The sequence below is a fragment of the Nematostella vectensis genome, chromosome 15 (assembly GCF_932526225.1).
Source record: "Nematostella vectensis chromosome 15, jaNemVect1.1, whole genome shotgun sequence".
Lineage (NCBI taxonomy): Eukaryota > Metazoa > Cnidaria > Anthozoa > Actiniaria > Edwardsiidae > Nematostella > Nematostella vectensis.
In genome coordinates this window covers 7,002,218-7,022,014 of record NC_064048.1, presented here as the reverse complement: position 1 = coordinate 7,022,014, position 19,797 = coordinate 7,002,218, and the positions used below count along the sequence as shown (strand labels likewise).

The following is a 19,797-nucleotide window of genomic DNA, read 5'->3' as shown; positions in this document are numbered from 1 at the left end:
AAAGCAAGAAAATTCCTTAAAACACTGACCTATTTGGGATTATTATTTTTATATACGTTCAGATCATTAATCAAATTTAAAGGAAAAACGATAACATTCTCCATTCATCCATTATAGACAAAATCGTACTCAATTACAAATTCATCTCCATATATAGAGAGTATGCCATTTTTTTCCTAAAGTATTGTTTTTAAGTTTGTGATATTTGATGATCCTGGCCAATCCCCGTAGGCAAATTCTCTACCATTTTGTATTGTTATGATTCAGCTGATGCTTTCTCATGCATAGAACTGTAGAATAGATAGATCGAAAATAATATCATGTTGGATACGATTGCTTTGTTTTCTCCCAAGCGCCATTTGACATTTCTTTCCTAAAGTATTGTTTTTAAGTTTATGATATTTGATGATCTGGGACTATCCCCGTAGGGATTGATGCTTTCTCATGCATAGATAAGATAGATCGAAAATAATATCGTGTTGGATACGATTGCATTGTTTTCTAGCGCCATTTGACATTTCTTTCCTAAAGTATTGTTTTTAAGTTTATGATATTTGATGATCTGGGACTATCCCCGTAGGGATTGATGCTTTCTCATGCATAGATAAGATAGATCGAAAATAATATCGTGTTGGATACGATTGCATTGTTTTCTAGCGCCATTTGACATTTCTTTCCTAAAGTATTGTTTCTAAGTTAATGATATTTGATGATCTGGGACTATCCCCGTAGGGATTGATGCTTTCTCATGCATAGATTAGATAGATCGAAAATAATATCGTGTTGGATACGATCGCATTGTTTTCTAACGCCATTTGACATTTCTTTCCTAAAGTATTGTTTTTAAGTTTATGATATTTGATGATTTGAGCTAATCCCCGTAGGCAAATTCTCTACCATTTTTTCTATTGTTATGATTCAGCTGATGCTTTCTCATGCATAGAATAGATAGATCGAAAATAATATCGTGTTGGATACGATTGCATTGTTTTCTCCCAAGCGCCATTTGACATTTCTTTCCTAAAGTATTGTTTCTAAGTTAATGATATTTAATGATCTGGGACTATCCCCGTAGGGATTGATGCTTTCTCATGCATAGATTAGATAGATCGAAAATAATATCGTGTTGGATACGATCGCATTGTTTTCTAACGCCATTTGACATTTCTTTCCTAAAGTATTGTTTTTAAGTTTATGATATTTGATGATTTGAGCTAATCCCCGTAGGCAAATTCTCTACCATTTTTTCTATTGTTATGATTCAGCCGATGCTTTCTCATGCATAGAATAGATAGATCGAAAATAATATCGTGTTGGATACGATTGCATTGTTTTCTCCCAAGCGCCATTTGACATTTCTTTCCTAAAGTATTGTTTTAAAGTTTATGATATTTGATGATTTGGGACTATCCCCGTAGGGATTGATGCTTTCTCATGCATAGAATAGATAGATCGAAAATAATATCGTGTTGGATACGATTGCATTGTTTTCTCCCAAGCGCCATTTGACATTTCTTTCCTAAAGTATTGTTTCTAAGTTAATGATATTTAATGATCTGGGACTATCCCCGTAGGGATTGATGCTTTCTCATGCATAGATTAGATAGATCGAAAATAATATCGTGTTGGATACGATCGCATTGTTTTCTAACGCCATTTGACATTTCTTTCCTAAAGTATTGTTTTTAAGTTTATGATATTTGATGATTTGAGCCAATCCCCGTAGGCAAATTCTCTACCATTTTTTCTATTGTTATGATTCAGCCGATGCTTTCTCATGCATAGAATAGATAGATCGAAAATAATATCGTGTTGGATACGATCGCTTTGTTTTCTCCCAAGCGCCATTTGACATTTCTTCCCTAAAGTACTGTTTTCAAGTTTATGATATTTGATGATCTGAGCCAATACCTGTAGGCAAATTCTCTACCATTTTTTTTTATTGTTATGATTCAGCTGATGCTTTCTCATGCATAGAATAGATAGATCGAAAATAATATCGTGTTGGATACGACTGCTTTGTTTTCTCCCAAGCGCCATTTGACATTTCTTTCCTAAAGTATTGTTTTTAAGTTTATAATATTTGATGATCCGAGCCAATCCCCGTAGGCAAATTCTCTACCATTTGTCTTATTGTTATGATTAGGTTGATGCTTTATCATGCATAGATTAGATAGTTCGAGAATAATATCGTGTTGGATACGATCGCATAGTTTTTAATGCAAACATAAATACACTTATTTAAGAGTCTAACGCCTACAAAACTATGACACCATATCATTTTTTTCTTAAAGTATTGTTTTTAAGTTTGTGATATTTGATGATCCTGGCCAATCCCCGTAGGCAAATTCTCTACCATTTTTTATTGTTATGATTCAGCTGATGCTTTCTCATGCATAGAACTGTAGAATAGATAGATCGAAAATAATATCATGTTGGATACGATTGCATTGTTTTCTAGCGCCATTTGACATTTCTTTCCTAAAGTATTGTTTCTAAGTTAATGATATTTGATGATCTGGGACTATCCCCGTAGGGATTGATGCTTTCTCATGCATAGATTAGATAGATCGAAAATAATATCGTGTTGGATACGATTGCTTTGTTTTCTCCCAAGCGCCATTTGACATTTCTTTCCTAAAGTATTGTTTTTAAGTTTATAATATTTGATGATCTGAGCCAATCCCCGTAGGCAAATTCTCTACCATTTGTCTTATTGTTATGATTAGGTTGATGCTTTATCATGCATAGATTAGATAGTTCGAGAATAATATCGTGTTGGATACGATCGCATAGTTTTTAATGCAAACATAAATACACTTATTTAAGAGTCTAACGCCTACAAAACTATGACACCATATCATTTTTTTCTTAAAGTATTGTTTTTAAGTTTGTGATATTTGATGATCCTGGCCAATCCCCGTAGGCAAATTCTCTACCATTTTTTATTGTTATGATTCAGCTGATGCTTTCTCATGCATAGAACTGTAGAATAGATAGATCGAAAATAATATCATGTTGGATACGATTGCATTGTTTTCTAGCGCCATTTGACATTTCTTTCCTAAAGTATTGTTTCTAAGTTAATGATATTTGATGATCTGGGACTATCCCCGTAGGGATTGATGCTTTCTCATGCATAGATTAGATAGATCGAAAATAATATCGTGTTGGATACGATCGCATTGTTTTCTATCGCCATTTGACATTTCTTTCCTAAAGTATTGCTTTTAAGTTTATGATATTTGATGATTTGAGCCAATCCCCGTAGGCAAATTCTCTACCATTTTTTCTATTGTTATGATTCAGCCGATGCTTTCTCATGCATAGAATAGATAGATCGAAAATAATATCGTGTTGGATACGATTGCATTGTTTTCTAGCGCCATTTGACATTTCTTTCCTAAAGTATTGTTTCTAAGTTAATGATATTTGATGATCTGGGACTATCCCCGTAGGGATTGATGCTTTCTCATGCATAGATTAGATAGATCGAAAATAATATCGTGTTGGATACGATCGCATTGTTTTCTAACGCCATTTGACATTTCTTTCCTAAAGTATTGATTTTAAGTTTATGATATTTGATGATTTGAGCCAATCCCCGTAGGCAAATTCTCTACCATTTTTTCTATTGTTATGATTCAGCCGATGCTTTCTCATGCATAGAATAGATAGATCGAAAATAATATCGTGTTGGATACGATTGCATTGTTTTCTCCCAAGCGCCATTTGACATTTCTTTCCTAAAGTATTGTTTTAAAGTTTATGATATTTGATGATTTGGGACTATCCCCGTAGGGATTGATGCTTTCTCATGCATAGATTAGATAGATCAAAAATAATATCGTGTTGGATACGATTGCTTTGTTCTCTCCCAAGCGCCATTTGACATTTCTTTCCTAAAGTATTGTTTTTAAGTTTATAATATTTGATGATCTGAGCCAATCCCTGTAGGCAAATTCTCTACCATTTGTCTTATTGTTATGATTAGGTTGATGCTTTATCATGCATAGATTAGATAGTTCGAGAATAATATCGTGTTGGATACGATCGCATAGTTTTTAATGCAAACAAATCACTTTTGTTTCAGAGTAAAAGAAAAGTATAGAGTAAAAGAAAATAATACCAGCAAGTTGTTTCACCAAACTTCATTTAATGGCTATGCGGCATGATATTGTCCTATGCATATACCACGATGTCATGATATCCTCTTTTTTTCGACAAACGGGACAGAACTGGTGGTGAAAATACATCAGTGTGAGATATATTCCTAGGACCAAGGGTATATTTTTATTGTGTAAAGCTGTGCTTATGAGCAAGAAATAATGTTCAAATATGAAAAGGTTATGCGATGTTCACTGAAGTAATGTTGCTTCTTGTGGTTAATCAAGGGTACAGTCCCTGAAATAATTTATTGAGTATGGGAAGATTTGTAGGTGCAGTTTATAACCAGGTCTTTCAGTTGTAATGTCGTATCTTTATAATACGCAAAGATTGAATAGCAAAACTTGTTATCGATGGGACAGCTCAGTGCAATCTACATTTGGGGTCTTAAGTTTGAGCTCATCACGAAACTGTAGACAGAACAAAAAGAGCTGGAAATAGTATTAACGAGTTAAAAATTGCATATCTCTTATCTTACTTATCGCTGTCCCGAAACCCGTGAAACTGTTTTTTAGTAAATGTTGTTCATACTCCAACAAGGTACACGAAGCACAAATCGAATCTAGAATGTTTCGGAAGGATTCCGTCCTTGACTCATCCATAATAAGTTTTCGACTCGGGTGCTTATGTAGCCCTCCAGCAATCATCGCGTGCCCGCCATGACTTCTTTGCTTTTCGCCCCAAAAAGGGTCATCTTCCTAACCCTTTATGTTATTTTTGATTATCCTTTTTGCCATCTTTGTTGTTAAAACAATTATCGGTATCTGTGTTTTATTTCATTATGCGCGTTAAGTCAATAAACAAGAGACACACACTAATGTTCACGAAGGCTGTACTAATACCACACATATCGGAAACATGCAAAACCAGCTGAGTGGAACAAGATGGAGAAAAGCAAAGACACCCGAAGGGATATCATAGCAAGTAGAAGCGCCTACCAATAAGAAAATACTCGGCGCTGCTTTTTCTATATTTCAAAAATAAATTAAAAGTTTTCGACTCGAGCGCTCATGCAGTCCTAGCAAAATCGCGTTAGTCATGCATGGGCGGGAAATCCTTGAACTCGTGGCATTCGCCCCAAAAAACGCCGTCTCCCTAACCCTTTATGTGATTTTTTATTGTTCTGTTTTGCCATCTTTGTTGTTAAAATGATTAGGTATCTGTGTTTTATGTCATTATACGCGTTGAATCAATAAACACGAGCGAACACCCTGTGCACATCTCTGTGTTCGCGCCTGCAACTAAGTGGAACAATGTTCGTTAAATCAATAGACAAGACACAATAATGTTCACGAAGGCTGCACTAATGGCTTCATACCACACATATCAAAAACATGCAGAACCAAGGACTGGAAACCCAACTGAGTGGAACAAAGAGCATAAAAGCAGGCACACCAAAACGAATACCAAGTAGGAGCTCCTACCAATAAGAAAGTATTCGCCGCTGCTTTCTGAATATTCTCATCGAAGGTAAGCGCATTGCTGATAAAAAAAGAGTATTGACATGTATTGATACGACTAGACCCTTTCTTTCCCAAAGTGATAAATTGAACAGATAAACTCTGAAGAGGAGCTTAACAAATCTTTTCTTCGTAAGACGATCCTTTATCATTTGCTCTATCAAAAAATATATCGCCCTATTAACTAATCCTTATACAACTACAAATAAGAAATACTTTTCTTTGAGGTACTTTTTCAAAGCCAAGAATGCTGCCGCTTTCTCTATAACACTGAGTTGCTGTGACACACGTCAAAGGGGATTCGGCCACTCACATTGATATAGTGGTCTTTCAAGATTCGGAATTGTAGGGTCTCCTTGAATCCTATTCACTTTTTTAAGTTGTTCGCGCATGCGCTAAAAAGGTTTTAATTCGTCATTAAGCGTGGCTGCCGGCGGCTGGCTTTGTTTCCCAAACGACCTTTGGACCCTCGATCCTCGATGTGCTCGGTCCCAACCGTGCGCGGTTCAAGTACCAACCCTCCCATAGAGTCAAATCGTTTCTTGTACTCCCATACCACCCCTCTCATTTTCAGAAGATGCTTATTTGCTAGCGTGGGTATCCTTTCTATTCTCTTTCACTGCGTTCAGCCGAATAGAAAATATTTATTGTCTATATTATAAAATAAGAGAGACAACGTGTAGGAGGATAGCCATCCAGCTGGTTAAGTTTATTGAGTAGTTACAGTATAAGCGATTAAACATTATGATACAATTGGTGAAAATATACCATCGATTCTAGAGAGAGTTATTAGTAGAGCTGGAAGGCGTCAAGTGAATAACGCGACGCCAAACAATGTATAATAAGGACATACTAAAGTCATGTGACCAAAAAGGGAACAAAAGAAACAACAACAATCTCGTTAATACCGAAAATAAATTCATTTGTCGTGGCCCACTAACTAATGTGACTTGCGAGCGAATATTTATACTCTAGATAATTGCTGTATACAACCATGTGGGAGGCAAATTTGATGAAAACGCGCAAACTCGTATAATCAGGATAACCGCGACGTCATAACTGTTTCGATTCTCAACCTTTATCAATTTCACACTTTATAAATGAGTTCGTAACTAATGGTTTTATTTTGTTTTTATTGTATAACTCGATAGACGATATAACACTCATAAAGTATAACTTTTAATGCTCGATTTAGTCTTTTCTATGTTCCATGCTACAACTGCAAACCCGACCTCGTCCCCAGCGTCCCCATTTCCACATTTATGCAGATTCGTAGAATGCTATTATGCTCGCCGTGTAAGATCACTAAAATTGTTCGATAGAACACATTTTTCTCTCGCTATACAAAACTCTTTTTCTCCGGGCTGCAGAACTCTGGATATAAAGGCGAAAACATGCAAAACAACTGTAAAAAGGTTTAACTGAGGAGTATCTTTGTTTGTAGGAAAAAAAACACACGAACTACCGTTTCATCTCTACAAGCCTGTTTCGTGGTTGCCCACTCATCAGGAGATTTATATCTCTCCTGAGATTTGCTGATGGTGTACAGGCCATTGCTATGAGGATTTTTCTCCGGGCTGTGCTTTCCTTCAATCTAAGCCGTGTTTTATGATGAGACATCAATTGTGCGGCTGTCGAAGCCCCATTATATTTATATCTCTCCTGATGAGTGGGCAACCACGAAACAGGCTTGTAGAGATGAAACGGTAGTGCGTGAGTGCAGGCGTTCATATAATAGTTCTCAATACATAGGTGTTGAGTCTGCCCTGAAGAAGTCTTATTAAAGACGAAAATTTGGCAGAGTCGATTTCCAGTTTTTGGTGTGGTGTAGAGCGGGATATATCTTGGTTGTAGGAAAAAAACACGCGAACTACCGTTTCATCTCTACAAGCCTGTTTCGTGGTTGCCCACTCATAATAAATCTCCTGATGAGTATATATATATATATATATATATATATATATATATATATATATATATAATCCAATAGAAGTTTTCACCTTGAGCCAAAATATGCAAACAACCCAAAAAATTCATAAATACAAAATAAACACAACAAGATAAAGATACTCAGGCATCAATCTAAGGGATAAATGGTCTTGAAGATATGCATCCAACCAAGGTTTTTGCAACTACTCTTAAGCCAAATAACAGCACAGTTTCTTTGACAAATTTCAAATCGAACAAGAAAGAAAAGCAGAATCACCCCTCTCAATTAAAAGCTCAAAATTCCACACAAGGGAAAGAGAGATCAGCAAACACAGCTCAAGACACAAATAGATACCTTTATTCTGATCCTCCAGGTTCATTTCCATGGCCTCAAAACACAATGTCCACTCCTTGAAGACTTGTAAAACCATTTGGATGCCTTAACAGATTGCAAAGCATTCTGGGAGATCCAGGGAAAATTCACGAGGGGAGGGCCAGTCAACACTCCTCCCGCCAAAGTCAGATGGTTTTGTATAAGTCGTTTCACCCCGAAGCCAAACAAATCAATTCCAGGTCATACAGAACCAGAATAGCAGTGTAAACAATTTTGGAATCAATTTGGTTCCAGAAAAGACAGCATTTAGGAGAGCTGTGGTGATTCATTAGAAAATTTTTTTCTCATCCAGGCAAAGCCAAACAAGAAAAAATCTTTATGAATCCACCTTTGCTTGCAAATATCCATAAGCAAAGCAGTCAATTATGCCCCAATAGACTTCACGATGTCCTGAGACACTTTCCTAATATGTTTATAGCTGTATTTTTGATGAAAAATACAAGCAACCATCAACTTGTGCTCGCTTCAGCACAACGACGAGGGATTAAAAGTGGGGACCGTAAAGCACTGTTGGAAAGCTAGGATACCGCTGACTAGGTGCAGCTGTGTTTGACTTTGACAGGCTGTATAAAGCTCAGAATAGGGGGGAGGTATCTGTTTTCAGTCTGTTTTATTTTTTGTAAATTCAGTTAAAAAATAGTCAGGAGTCAATGGGTTAAGCATCCGACATTCGTTAAACAAGTCGAATTCAGGGATCACACGATTTATCTTTTTCTGTTACAGTGGCAGTTTGTGCAATGCGTCTCTCTCCGATCCGCCGAGGAGGACTGGTACTAGCTCTCGTCGTGTTTTCTTCTCTAACGCGTGAGACCGCTGGCCTGAAATTCGACGTCCGTCGTGATGATACGGGAATTTGCGTGTATAAAGGCTACCTGCCTGGTGGAGGCATCCCAAACATTAAACCAATCCAATCGCCCGTATGCAAAGGTAACATTTTTGTAATTATACTATTTCAAAATAAAAGTCTCACCCGATTACAAGATATAAATGTGGACTTTAAAAGCACACTAGCATACACACATTGGCACCAGTCGGGCCAAGACTGGACGCTATTACCCGTGCAGTTCGCAACCATGGACAGCTGTTTCGTCCTTATTAGGACTCGTCAGCATGGCATAGCCGGTTTGCCTCAGTTAAACTTCATCAGCAAAAAAAGTGCAGGGCGACTCCGACTCGAACGAAGTGCTTTAAGCCACAGCTTAGATCCATGTGGGATCTAGAGCTGCGACCGGGCTAGCGTGATGCCAATTGTGCGGATCACGCATGCGATCTTTGCTAGTCTAAAACTCCGTCGGATAGCTATCCTTGCGAGTATGTATACATAAATGTGGACTTTAAAAGCACACTAGCATACACACATTGGCACCAGTCGGGCCAAGACGGGACGCTAGCACAGTCTATTACCCGTGCAGTTCGGCAACCATGGACAGCTGTTTCGTCGTTATTAGGACTCGTCAGCATGGCATAGCCGGTTTGACTGTGATAGCCGGTTAGACTGTGCTAGCGTCCCGTCTTGGCCCGACTGATGCCAATGTGTGTATGCTAGTGTGCTTTTAAAGTCCACAAAATATAAGCCCGATTACAAGTTGGTAATTCTCACTTCTTCCCCGAGGCCAAAGAAGGATTACCCTCAAGGGGTGGGTGATTTCAGTTGGCCCAAAGAGTTAAGAGATCACTCTCACCTCCCCCTTAACACTATATTTGGGGCAGCATTTGTAACGGGTAAATACAGAAAATGAAATAGGATATATTTGCTTTATGTACTTCCGCTTGCAGGTTTCACCAACTCCCTGGGGTTTGTTTCCGGTATAATTGGCCAGTCTACGGGCGCGGGAAGGGCTCTGTCTACGGTTGCCACGCTTGTCGAGAAGACTGCCAAAGTTGCTAAGGTCCTCAGTGCCGGTTTTGGAGTATTTGCTGCAGCTTTCAGTATCTTGTCTTCATTTTCGAAGCCGACACCTAACGAAATCTTAAAAAGGGTGAGAACATTCATCCCCCCCCCCCCCCCCACACACACACACACACGTACACACAACCGCTTCAATTCGCAATCCCTTTCAAGCTCTTCCTCGTCCTCCCCTCCTCGTGAGTAATCTCCGTTTCAAAATGAAATAAATGCATGTCACGGTAGAACATCTCACGGTGTACCAACATCAAATTCAAGTGTGCCCCATCCCCATTTACTCCTTTTGACCCTTTTTTTTCGACTCGATGATTTTTTTGTTTCAATCTAATTTGTCACCATGGACACATTGGGTAGCTGGTTTCTAATAAGCAAATGATTCGATAAACTAAAAACAAAAATCCTTAACTGCAGCAAAAATCAAACCAAACCATTTTAAAAGCAGACTAAATTCATTTGGGTCTTTCTTAGAGTCAATCTTTCCTACAAAAACAAGCACTTCATTCTTTGTTTGTGTGTAAAATATGCATAGATTTTACCATTTAGGGCTATATATAAAAACAAGTAAACTTCTGTTGATCCCTCTGTTTCATATGGTGCCCACTCATCAGAGTTATACTAAGATCAACTGTAATAAGCAAGTCGGTCTCGAGGTCTTAACATATGATTGTTTTAAAGGTTGACAAGGCTTTCGAGAAGCTGACGAAAGACATGAACAATCGACTAAAAACGATGGAGGGATACGTGGACGGAAAAATTATCCAGCAGGAACAACGAACTGTCAATGACGAGTTTGCGTCTCTGAAGGTTAAAGTCATAAAATATTATTCATCATAACAACTTAATGAACTTTCTTTTTTTATTTCATCAAAGCAATAGGAAAAGATAGAGCAAATTAGTACCCCACCCTCAAAATACCCCGAATTACGCTCCATGAAAAGATCACAACGAAGACGCCAGAGTATCCAGCGTACTTTGCGGGCAATTTTAGTTTCTTACAGCAAAGTGGTTTACCTTTTTTATTCCCTACAAAATTTCAAACAATATCAGCACCCATTGAACACAGCTCCCTAATGATTATCTCTTATAGTTGTTCAGTTGTTATTGGAGAGGATTGATCCATTAGGACGAGACCCCTAAGGGATAGCAGTGAGGAAAGAATCTTTGAATCTAGTCACCCCCATCTAGCCCCTAATAGACCCTTTAACAAGTTTTCATTTTTAAAACTTATTGTCTATCTTTTTGTTACTCAAGTTGTCCTTCTTTTTCCATTCGCCTTTTTGTACACCCTGCCCTAGCATCCTAAGCTGGCAGTTTGTTTGAAGGGAGGATTCACATGAAAAAAATTGGGAAACAGTTACTTAATAATTAAGACATAACTGTATAAAACATTGAGGTGCTCAGGGATATTCAAGATATCTTCATGTGGAATATTGTAAAAAGAATAATTATATATATATATATATATATATATATATATATATAATGAACGAATATATGAATAGGGTCAAACCAGGGTCCGTTGTCCGTCAAATCGCGCTCTGTGGCTCTCGTGAGGTCGGTATCCTTCGATCTAGACCCTGCGATACCGGTTGATTTTGTAAAATGACCATCGGGAACTAGCTTTTACTCCCGAGGTTATAGATCTTCACACTAAAACGGCATTTTATTTGTCATAGAATCATTGACTTAACGGAAAATCGGCTGTGTTTTGTGTTTTGACAATTTCCCGCCATGTTGACCTGAAAAACGCGCAATTCGAGATAGAGAAAGAAGACACAATTTCTTACAATGGCTATATGTTCCTTGTATTACGGACTGATTTTCAAAACACAAATAACGTAAGGCCAAAGTGCACATTACCAGGTTTTGGCTTTTTAAGATAATTTTTCCTTGATCATCATTGCCCTGTAGCTCAGGGACGCGATTTTTGTTTTTAGTTTATGTGTCAATGGTGTCAATAGTGTGTCAACGGTGACAAATTAGATTGAAACAAAAAAATCATCGAGTCGAAAAAAGAAGCAAAAAGGAGTAAATGGGGATGGGGCACACTTGAATTTAATGTTGGTACACCATGAGATGTTCTACCGTGACTTGCATTTATTTCATTTTGTGAATCAATGTGCGAGTCTGTCGCTCTTTTGAAACGGAGATTACTCACGAGGAGGGGAGGACGAGGAAGTGCTAGAAAGGGATTGCGAATTGAAACGGTTGTGTGTATGTGTGTGTGTGTGTGGGGGGGGGGGGGGGGAGACGGTGAATTTGGAGTTCATTCAAGGCAGACTCCTAAAAAGTTCTTTTTCTCTGCAATTCGGTGAGATAGAATACCTAGGCATTCTCAGAGTCTATGTTATGTATTTAAATACAAGAAGGCCTTTATTTTTCTTTGATTTACCATATTTTTAGATGAATGAGCTTCAATTCTTCACGCAAATGTTCAGAAATCATGTCACGCAAGAAACCCTTGTCACTGGAATAGGATTTACTTCGTTATAAAGACTTGAAATCTTTTATCTGTGAAATACCTGTCCTAATAACCACAATATCGGTGTGAATATAATGGTATAAAGTTCTGGATGTATCTTTTTCATTAAAAGGGAATTGGAAGAGAATTGTGTTTTGTAAACACAGATTTATGATCGAATGTTGTGTTATAATTTGCAAATCAGCAGTGAAAATTTGATCCCAGAGCCTAAAATCACGCACTCTATGCATTTCAATGTCCCAGAAACGGTGATTGGATCCAGCCTACTCTATGGAAGAATTTTTTTCACAGCATTCGTAAAAAAGGAAGTTATTTTCGGTCAAAAAGATTTCCAAAACAGCCATTGCCGGTTCACATTGCTCAAGATGTGATCGCGCGTAAGACTCATGTTGCTAGGAAACGTGAGCGCTAACCAATCAGATGCGTATCTAAAAATAACTGCTTGTTCTAAAAATAGCTTTCACGGACGTCATCATTGGAGCATACCCCAGTACGGGGGACGGGTCTCTTGTATTTATGGGATAATGGATGCACAAAATCTAGCTGAATTACTTGTTAGGAAAGGTAAGTGAGTAACTTAACTATCAATTTTGTGTGCTAGAAAAATGTCAAGAAAAGGAGTTGTTATCCGACGAAACGCTAAAAATAAAGTCTTACTTACCCCCTTTTCCAAACCCATCGTTTGTACGTCCTTATAGTTAAGTTCATCGATTGGTTTTAGCCACGACGAAAAAATAATAATGCAAAAATACTGTCAACCGTGTTGGCAGCGAGTTGCAAGAGCAAAAACGCGCGAAAAATTAGACACAGGTCTCCCTTGAGTGCAAACACAAAAATACAAAAAATCAAATTATTGTAGGTTTTAACTGTAACTGTCAGTGTTTTATGATGAATTTAGCAACTCGGATAGCGCAACGGTGAATTGATTTTCATTTTTATTAATTAAATTTTTTGGTTGGGGAGAAGTATAACGAAATATCGCAAATGGCTATCGGGCGACCACAGGCTACCCGCGCGATGACCAAATAAACTGAGTCGTATACTTATATACCATTTTTCTATACCTATAGCCTGCTACAGGCGGTACTTGGTGTTATCATTGCGGAAATCCGTTCGGTGATCAGGCGCCATCTTGTATTTTAAGCCTCAACCAACTCTGTTCACACAGAGGCGTTTAATTAATATATGAAAAACGAGTGTGAGTGTTTCATCTGGGATTCCAAACACCGAGAGGGATGAAAGCACGAGGCCGTCGGCGGCCGAGTGCTTTTATCGTTTCGAGGTGTTTGGAATTCCTGATGAAACACAAAGCACGAGTTTTTTATATGGCTTCTCAGACCCTATCCCCACGTATCCGTTTTCGTTTGAAAACGCAACCTTTTTGATACGGATACGGGTATCGTCCACACGGAAACGCGAAAACGATGATCGAGAACGGAACGATTTGAAAACGATCTCCAGAGTGGAACAATTTGAAAACGAGTGCCGTGGGGACGGACGAAAACGGAACCTTTCGAAAACGATGGCGTGATTCAATTTGCGCGCGCGATTTATGCAAGCAAAATAGTGGGTCTACGCATGCGCTTTAGAGCTTGTTATCGTTTTCGTATTGTTTCTGCGTTTTTGTGGGGACGAGTCGTATCAAAATGAAAACGCTTCGTGTGGACGCGGATCTTTTTGAAAAAGAAAACGAAAACGGATACGTGGGGACAGGGTCTCAAACTATTCACCAAAGAATGTCACGATGTAATTGCAATTTTGCACTAATTGTAAAAGGCAGCATGAATGCGTGACGCAAAATTGCTTTTTGTTGACCAAACAATGCCGAGAAGTTTGTGTCCAATCACAACCTGCTTTTTCTCAAGGGAAATACAATTAGTACATTTTGTTATTTGTTATGCGACGCAAGATAATTCATTCGGCAAGAGAAGCTGAGCTATGGCCGAAGGTTTCGCGGCAAAGCGGTTTCGTTCTCCCAAGTGCGGTGAGGACGAAAATAAATTAGTTGAAGCCAACATCCCAAAATGAACAGGCTAGCATAAAGTTTCCAATCTTTTAGGGCCAAAAAGTATAGTTTCTGAGAAGGAAGAAACGGTCAATATTCAGAGTTTGGAGTCCGAGTGTAAAATAGTAGACCAAGGCTTAAGTTTAATTTTTACACTATGCATCATTTTCAAATTGTGAGGTTAACATAATTTTAAACGAAAATCGCCCAATTGTGTGATAAATTATGATAAAGAAAATTGTCATTGATGCTATTGTTCTATAAATGGTTCTTGATATACAATCGCATATCCAAATCACTAGTGATGTACATCTGGGTTTTCATTGGATATCAAGAACCGTGCATGTGACCCATATTCTCTCCACTCATTGGCTAATGCCCGCATAAATAATTAATGAGTTTGAGAACATACCTTTGCAACCTTGTGTTGATTCATACCTACTCATATCATTCGCTAATATCATCAATGACTTTGTTATTGTGTGTTCCAGCGTTATCTTGAAAACTGCTTACACGAGACCACTGAGCCCTCAGTACGAAGATGTCAGCGGAACTCTGTCAGGGACATTGACGCGGCGTGGCCCAAATTTGAGAAATTGAAAAGCCAGTTCAACAGCAATTCAAAGAAGATCTCGATGAATGATATCAAAAGGCTGGAGGCCGCATTGATTCCGTTCAGAGACTTCGCCAGTTTGCATCTCTTTGCTCTTCAACTGCTGATCAACTCGTACAAGAAAGACCCTGATACCAAGGTAGTGACGGTTTGGGTTAGGGGACCTAAGGTTATAACTTTTAGAGGGGGAGTTGGGATGGGGTAGTCTCTAGACGCGATGGACCCTCGACTCTAAAGCCCCATCCAAACAATTTTTAGTTGACAGTTTTTATTTGTACTGTAGATGGGTCAAAGTCGGCAATTTTTCTATTTTCAACTATAGTTGCTCAAAAGCTAGCAGGTTTGCTTTTTCTCGGCAATCAAAAATTGTCACACATGAAAATTGTGATGCCAACAAATATAGTCAAAAATGTCAACTAAAAAATGTTAGTGTAGATCGGGCTTAATTAGGGACAATGATCTGACGATCTGGTGTTTACCCCGAAAAAATCTAGAAATTCCCTATAATGAGAAGTTGCTTTGGAAGTATGAAAAAATGCAGTAAAGAAGTGTAAATACGTAATAACTTTAACAGATATGCCTATCTAAATTATGCTTTCTCTCTACAGGAGAAAAATGACCGTCTAAAGCTTTACATGAAAACACTGAATGAACGAGGAATGTTTTACAGAAAGTACGCGAGATGGGCTTACGAACGGATCTACCATGAACAGGTACGGGGTAGAACAAGGGAGGAGGGAGAGACGAGGGCAGGGGGGAGATGCGAACATACGACACCAATCTATTACAAGTGAGAGGCGGTTCTGAGTACAGTACTTTCTTATATGAACCTAAGGTTTTTGCTGGTTAGCCCGAGCAAATTCTTATTAGATTGGTACTACTTTTTGTTTTAGGCTAATTAGGGTCTTAAAGGTAATATATTAATGGCTGGTAGAAGTGCGGTATATAGATTGATGGATCATCAATACCGGCCTAACCTTCGTACATTAAGGGGTCAAGACCCCATAAGATATTTTTTCTCACTCTCTCTGTCGTTCTAAAAGTATTGATCAAATCATGGGCGCTAGGATCTACTTCTACATATTCGTACCTAGGTAAGGAAGCATATCCATGGCAGGGGGCTGAAAGAAGAGTACATCATGGATAAGAATGTTTACAGACTGTATGAGGGGGCTTTTTGGTTAAATAAAGGAGCGAACACTGAGAACCAGATCTCGGTCAAGCCCAACTGCGCTAAAGGAGACGAACACGCGCCCATCAACACGTGCAAGTACAAGTACCACATGCGAGTGGACGGGAAGGTGAGATTTTATGTAACTGCGAGATTCATAAAATATCAAAATCAAGAACAGAAGCCAAAAAGAAATATCAGGAATTTTCACCCTTGGTATTATTTCAACAGAGCATTGATACTCGAGTTCTTATATTATTTTATTTGTTTATCTTAAATAAAGGTTATTTATTAAGGAGACAGTAAGTGGACATCGATCTTTTGATATGCCCTCTTTTAAGCGTTTCATAACGTTGTTACTTTCCCTTTAGGTTTTGGAACGCTATCCCGATCGCATGGCTCCTGTTAGTGATAGCGATAGCGCCTTGAGATATTTCGCCAAGGAGGATGCTCGCCACACGTGTACAAGATACCTGGACAGCCTCAAGAAGGACTTGACGACGTACTGGCAGACGGAGCTTATTAGTGTTGCTGATTTATGGGCAAAGGTACCTTATCTTTTACCTTAAGGCCTTGTTAATGATATGGGGGCAAAGGTACCTTAATGGCCTTAAAGTTGTTAATAACCCGCAATAAAATTGAGTATAATTTTAAAGATTTAATAAATAAGAATTGTAAAGAACTCCCCCGGGTTCAAGTTGGTTTTTGATAAAAAGGCGCCAACTGGCTCTTGCGATAGCAAGAGGAGGCTAAGAGGGGGAGGGGAGGGGGGTTAGATATTGTCCAATGTGTGATAACGTAATAAAATTTCGGTCATAAAATTTAATTTGACGTTCAAAATTAATTGTAAATTAGAACAGGTAACTTATTTTTAACCTTGATATGTGTGGGAAAAGTTACTTTTTATTTTTTTTTGTTAATTATATAGCTAAAGTGCCCAACCTCGAAAAGAAAGTATATTCTTTAGCTTCATCGTGCATAAATAAAACGGTTCGAAAACAAGGTCAACGGCTCTGTGAGCCAACTTGTGAATGCAAATATATTTTCCTATTTGTTATTTCTATCTCTATTTGCTTGCAAGCCGCCCCGCGAGCTCCGCTAATTGATATTGTTATTGCAAGGCGCTTCGCGAGCTCCGCTAATTGATATTATGGCAGTTATGACAAGTGTGGCACACCTTTATGAAAATTGTGACAATTATGACAAATGTGGCAGGTTATGATAAATGTGGCAGTTATGACAAATGTGGCAGTTATGACAAATGTGGCAGTTATGACAAATGTGGCAGTTATGACAAATGTGGCAGGTTATGACAAATGTGGCAGTTATGACAAATGTGGCAGTTATGACAAATGTGGCAGGTTATGACAAATGTGGCAGGTTATGACAAATGTGGCAGTTATAAAAAAAATTGGCAGGTTATGACAAATGTGGCAGTTATGACAAATGTGGCACACCTTTATGACAAATGTGGCAGTTATGACAAATGTGGCAGGTTATGACAAATGTGGCAGTTATGACAAATGTGGCAGCTATGACAAATTTGGCAGCTATGACAAATTTGGCAGCTATGACAAATGTGGCAGGTTATGACAAATGTGGCAGGTTATGACAAATGTGGCAGGTTATGACAAATGTGACAGGTTATGACAAATGTGGCAGGCTATGACAAATGTGGCATTTGACAAATGTGGCCTCAACACACCCTACCGTACCCTTCTATCAAAAATTTTGAGAGAAATGTACATTTCACCTCAATTACTAAATTATTTTCTTTATTTCAACATGTTTTATAAATTGCTTTTGCTTGGTGCCTCTATTTCGTAAAATCCTTCATACACCCTTGAACTGAGTATGTTAATCAAAGCTGTTGTTGTCGTTTAAGAGTTTTGAGCTGTTGATTTAGATATCTGTAAAATTAGGTGTTGGTCTTGTGGTTGTCCTTTGACGCTCTGAAGTTGTTGTCGTCGTTGTTGAATTTTGAATAAAAAAAAACGACTTGTCTAGATGCTTATGAAATAATACCCGTCCAGCAATTTGTACAGATCGCTTTGGTGCCGATTAATAAACTTGTCAATGATCCAGAGTGGACAAACACGGATGGGAAGCAATTTAATCCCTAAAATAACTTTTAATAACTTCATTTCTTCTCGCAGATGGCGGAAAAGGCCAAGAACGAGATAAGCAAGGTTGACAAGGGTGAATTCAAAATCGCAGGTAGTGGTTCCAGCGTGGAGGGAGTCCTCAGTGGTCACCTAGGAGGCACACCTTTATCATGCGAGGTCACGTGTAACTTGACGTCTTTAGAAATTAAAGCCCAGAGCGACGAGGTCTTACTAAACATGGCACAATATCAGCCAGAAAACTATGGAAACGAACAACCGGATATCGATAAAATCAAACCGGAAATGGACGAGGAGGACGAATCGCAAGATGAGATGAGCCATGGTCAATTGATGGTGTCACCAGAACTTGACGAGTCAGCTATTATCGGCAAGCCCCTAACGTGCAATGTTGTGTGTAAACGTTGATTTTAGCAAACTCTTGACGATTTTAACAACTGAGTGTTAGTTTTTATATTGCAAACTTTAGAAAATGAAAGCTGGATTGGTAAGCCCCCTAAATGTACAGTAATGTTATGTGTAAACATTGATTTTAGCAAAATCTCAGATTTCAATAACTGAGTTTTTTATTGCCATCTTTGTGAAATAAAATGTCTGGATATCTGAACCTGGTAACTAGTTTGTTGGTGAAAGTCAGTAAAACTCTTTTTTGTTTAAAGTATCATTGTGCGAAGAGGGGGGAGGATGGGAAAGGAGTCAATTATGATTTGTTGTTCTCTTTCTAAGTAATGGCGCTCAAGTTCATTTCTTAAAGCGTGAAGACCGCTTCTAGGCCAATCTAAATCGTTTGCCCCCCTGACGTAACACTTATAAATGTATAGATGAATTAAGCTAGAAATATTTGGGTAAAAGATCAGTTTTTGTATCATTTTGTACACAATGTTCTTCGGTCCTCTTCTAGCGACTATGCTTCTTCTTGGACTCACTATTAATCAGTTGAACGAGACAAACCGTCTCCATTTCTATCCGTGTTTGTCTGCGCAAAGCAGCAAACGTGCTTCTTGCCAATGACGTTTCATTTCTTCTTTGCTGGTCGCCGTTATTTCTCACTCATTTCCTGAGGGCGAGCATGTTAAACAAAACAGAGGAAGGTTTACGGATCCGGAATATAAACCCACACAATGAATCTCTCGCGCTACGATAGACAACTGGTCTTGAAAAAATCCCTGGAAGGTGAGATGAGCTATACCTCAAGGTTCAATCCTAGGACCATTATTAATCTTATTATTAATTACCGATTTGCCCAATTGTTTACATATTGGTCAACTATGCCGATGACACACTCTTTGGTTTCAAGTCTCAGAGGCTTGCGGACCTAGAAATCCAAATAAACAATGATTTATCTAAAATTAACAAATGGCTGCAGGTAAAATAATTGAGTCTTAATATTCCAAAAAAAAAATGAATATGATAACAGGCTCACGGCCGCGTTTGGGATTGGGGGGGGGGGGGGGTGCGCAGTCATGGGTATCATATGGAAAAAGCCTGTTATTTGAAGATTCCTTAAGAAATGACCCACTTTTCGCCTCCAAGGGGGGGGGGGGGGG

At 38.5% G+C, this 19,797-nt stretch overlaps 1 protein-coding gene across 1 annotated transcript; it reads left to right on the top strand.

The window, feature by feature from the left end:
• Positions 1-5,467: 5,467 nt before the first annotated feature.
• On the top strand, positions 5,468-18,658 carry LOC116611456. Its single transcript, XM_032371798.2, has 9 exons — positions 5,468-5,637; positions 8,674-8,877; positions 9,727-9,929; positions 10,532-10,660; positions 14,835-15,095; positions 15,565-15,669; positions 16,051-16,257; positions 16,499-16,675; positions 18,284-18,658. The coding sequence occupies exons 2-9, from the start codon at positions 8,688-8,690 to the stop codon at positions 18,656-18,658; spliced, it is 1,647 nt and encodes a 548-aa protein (XP_032227689.2). The 5' UTR covers positions 5,468-5,637; positions 8,674-8,687.
• The last annotated feature ends 1,139 nt before the right edge of the window (positions 18,659-19,797 follow it).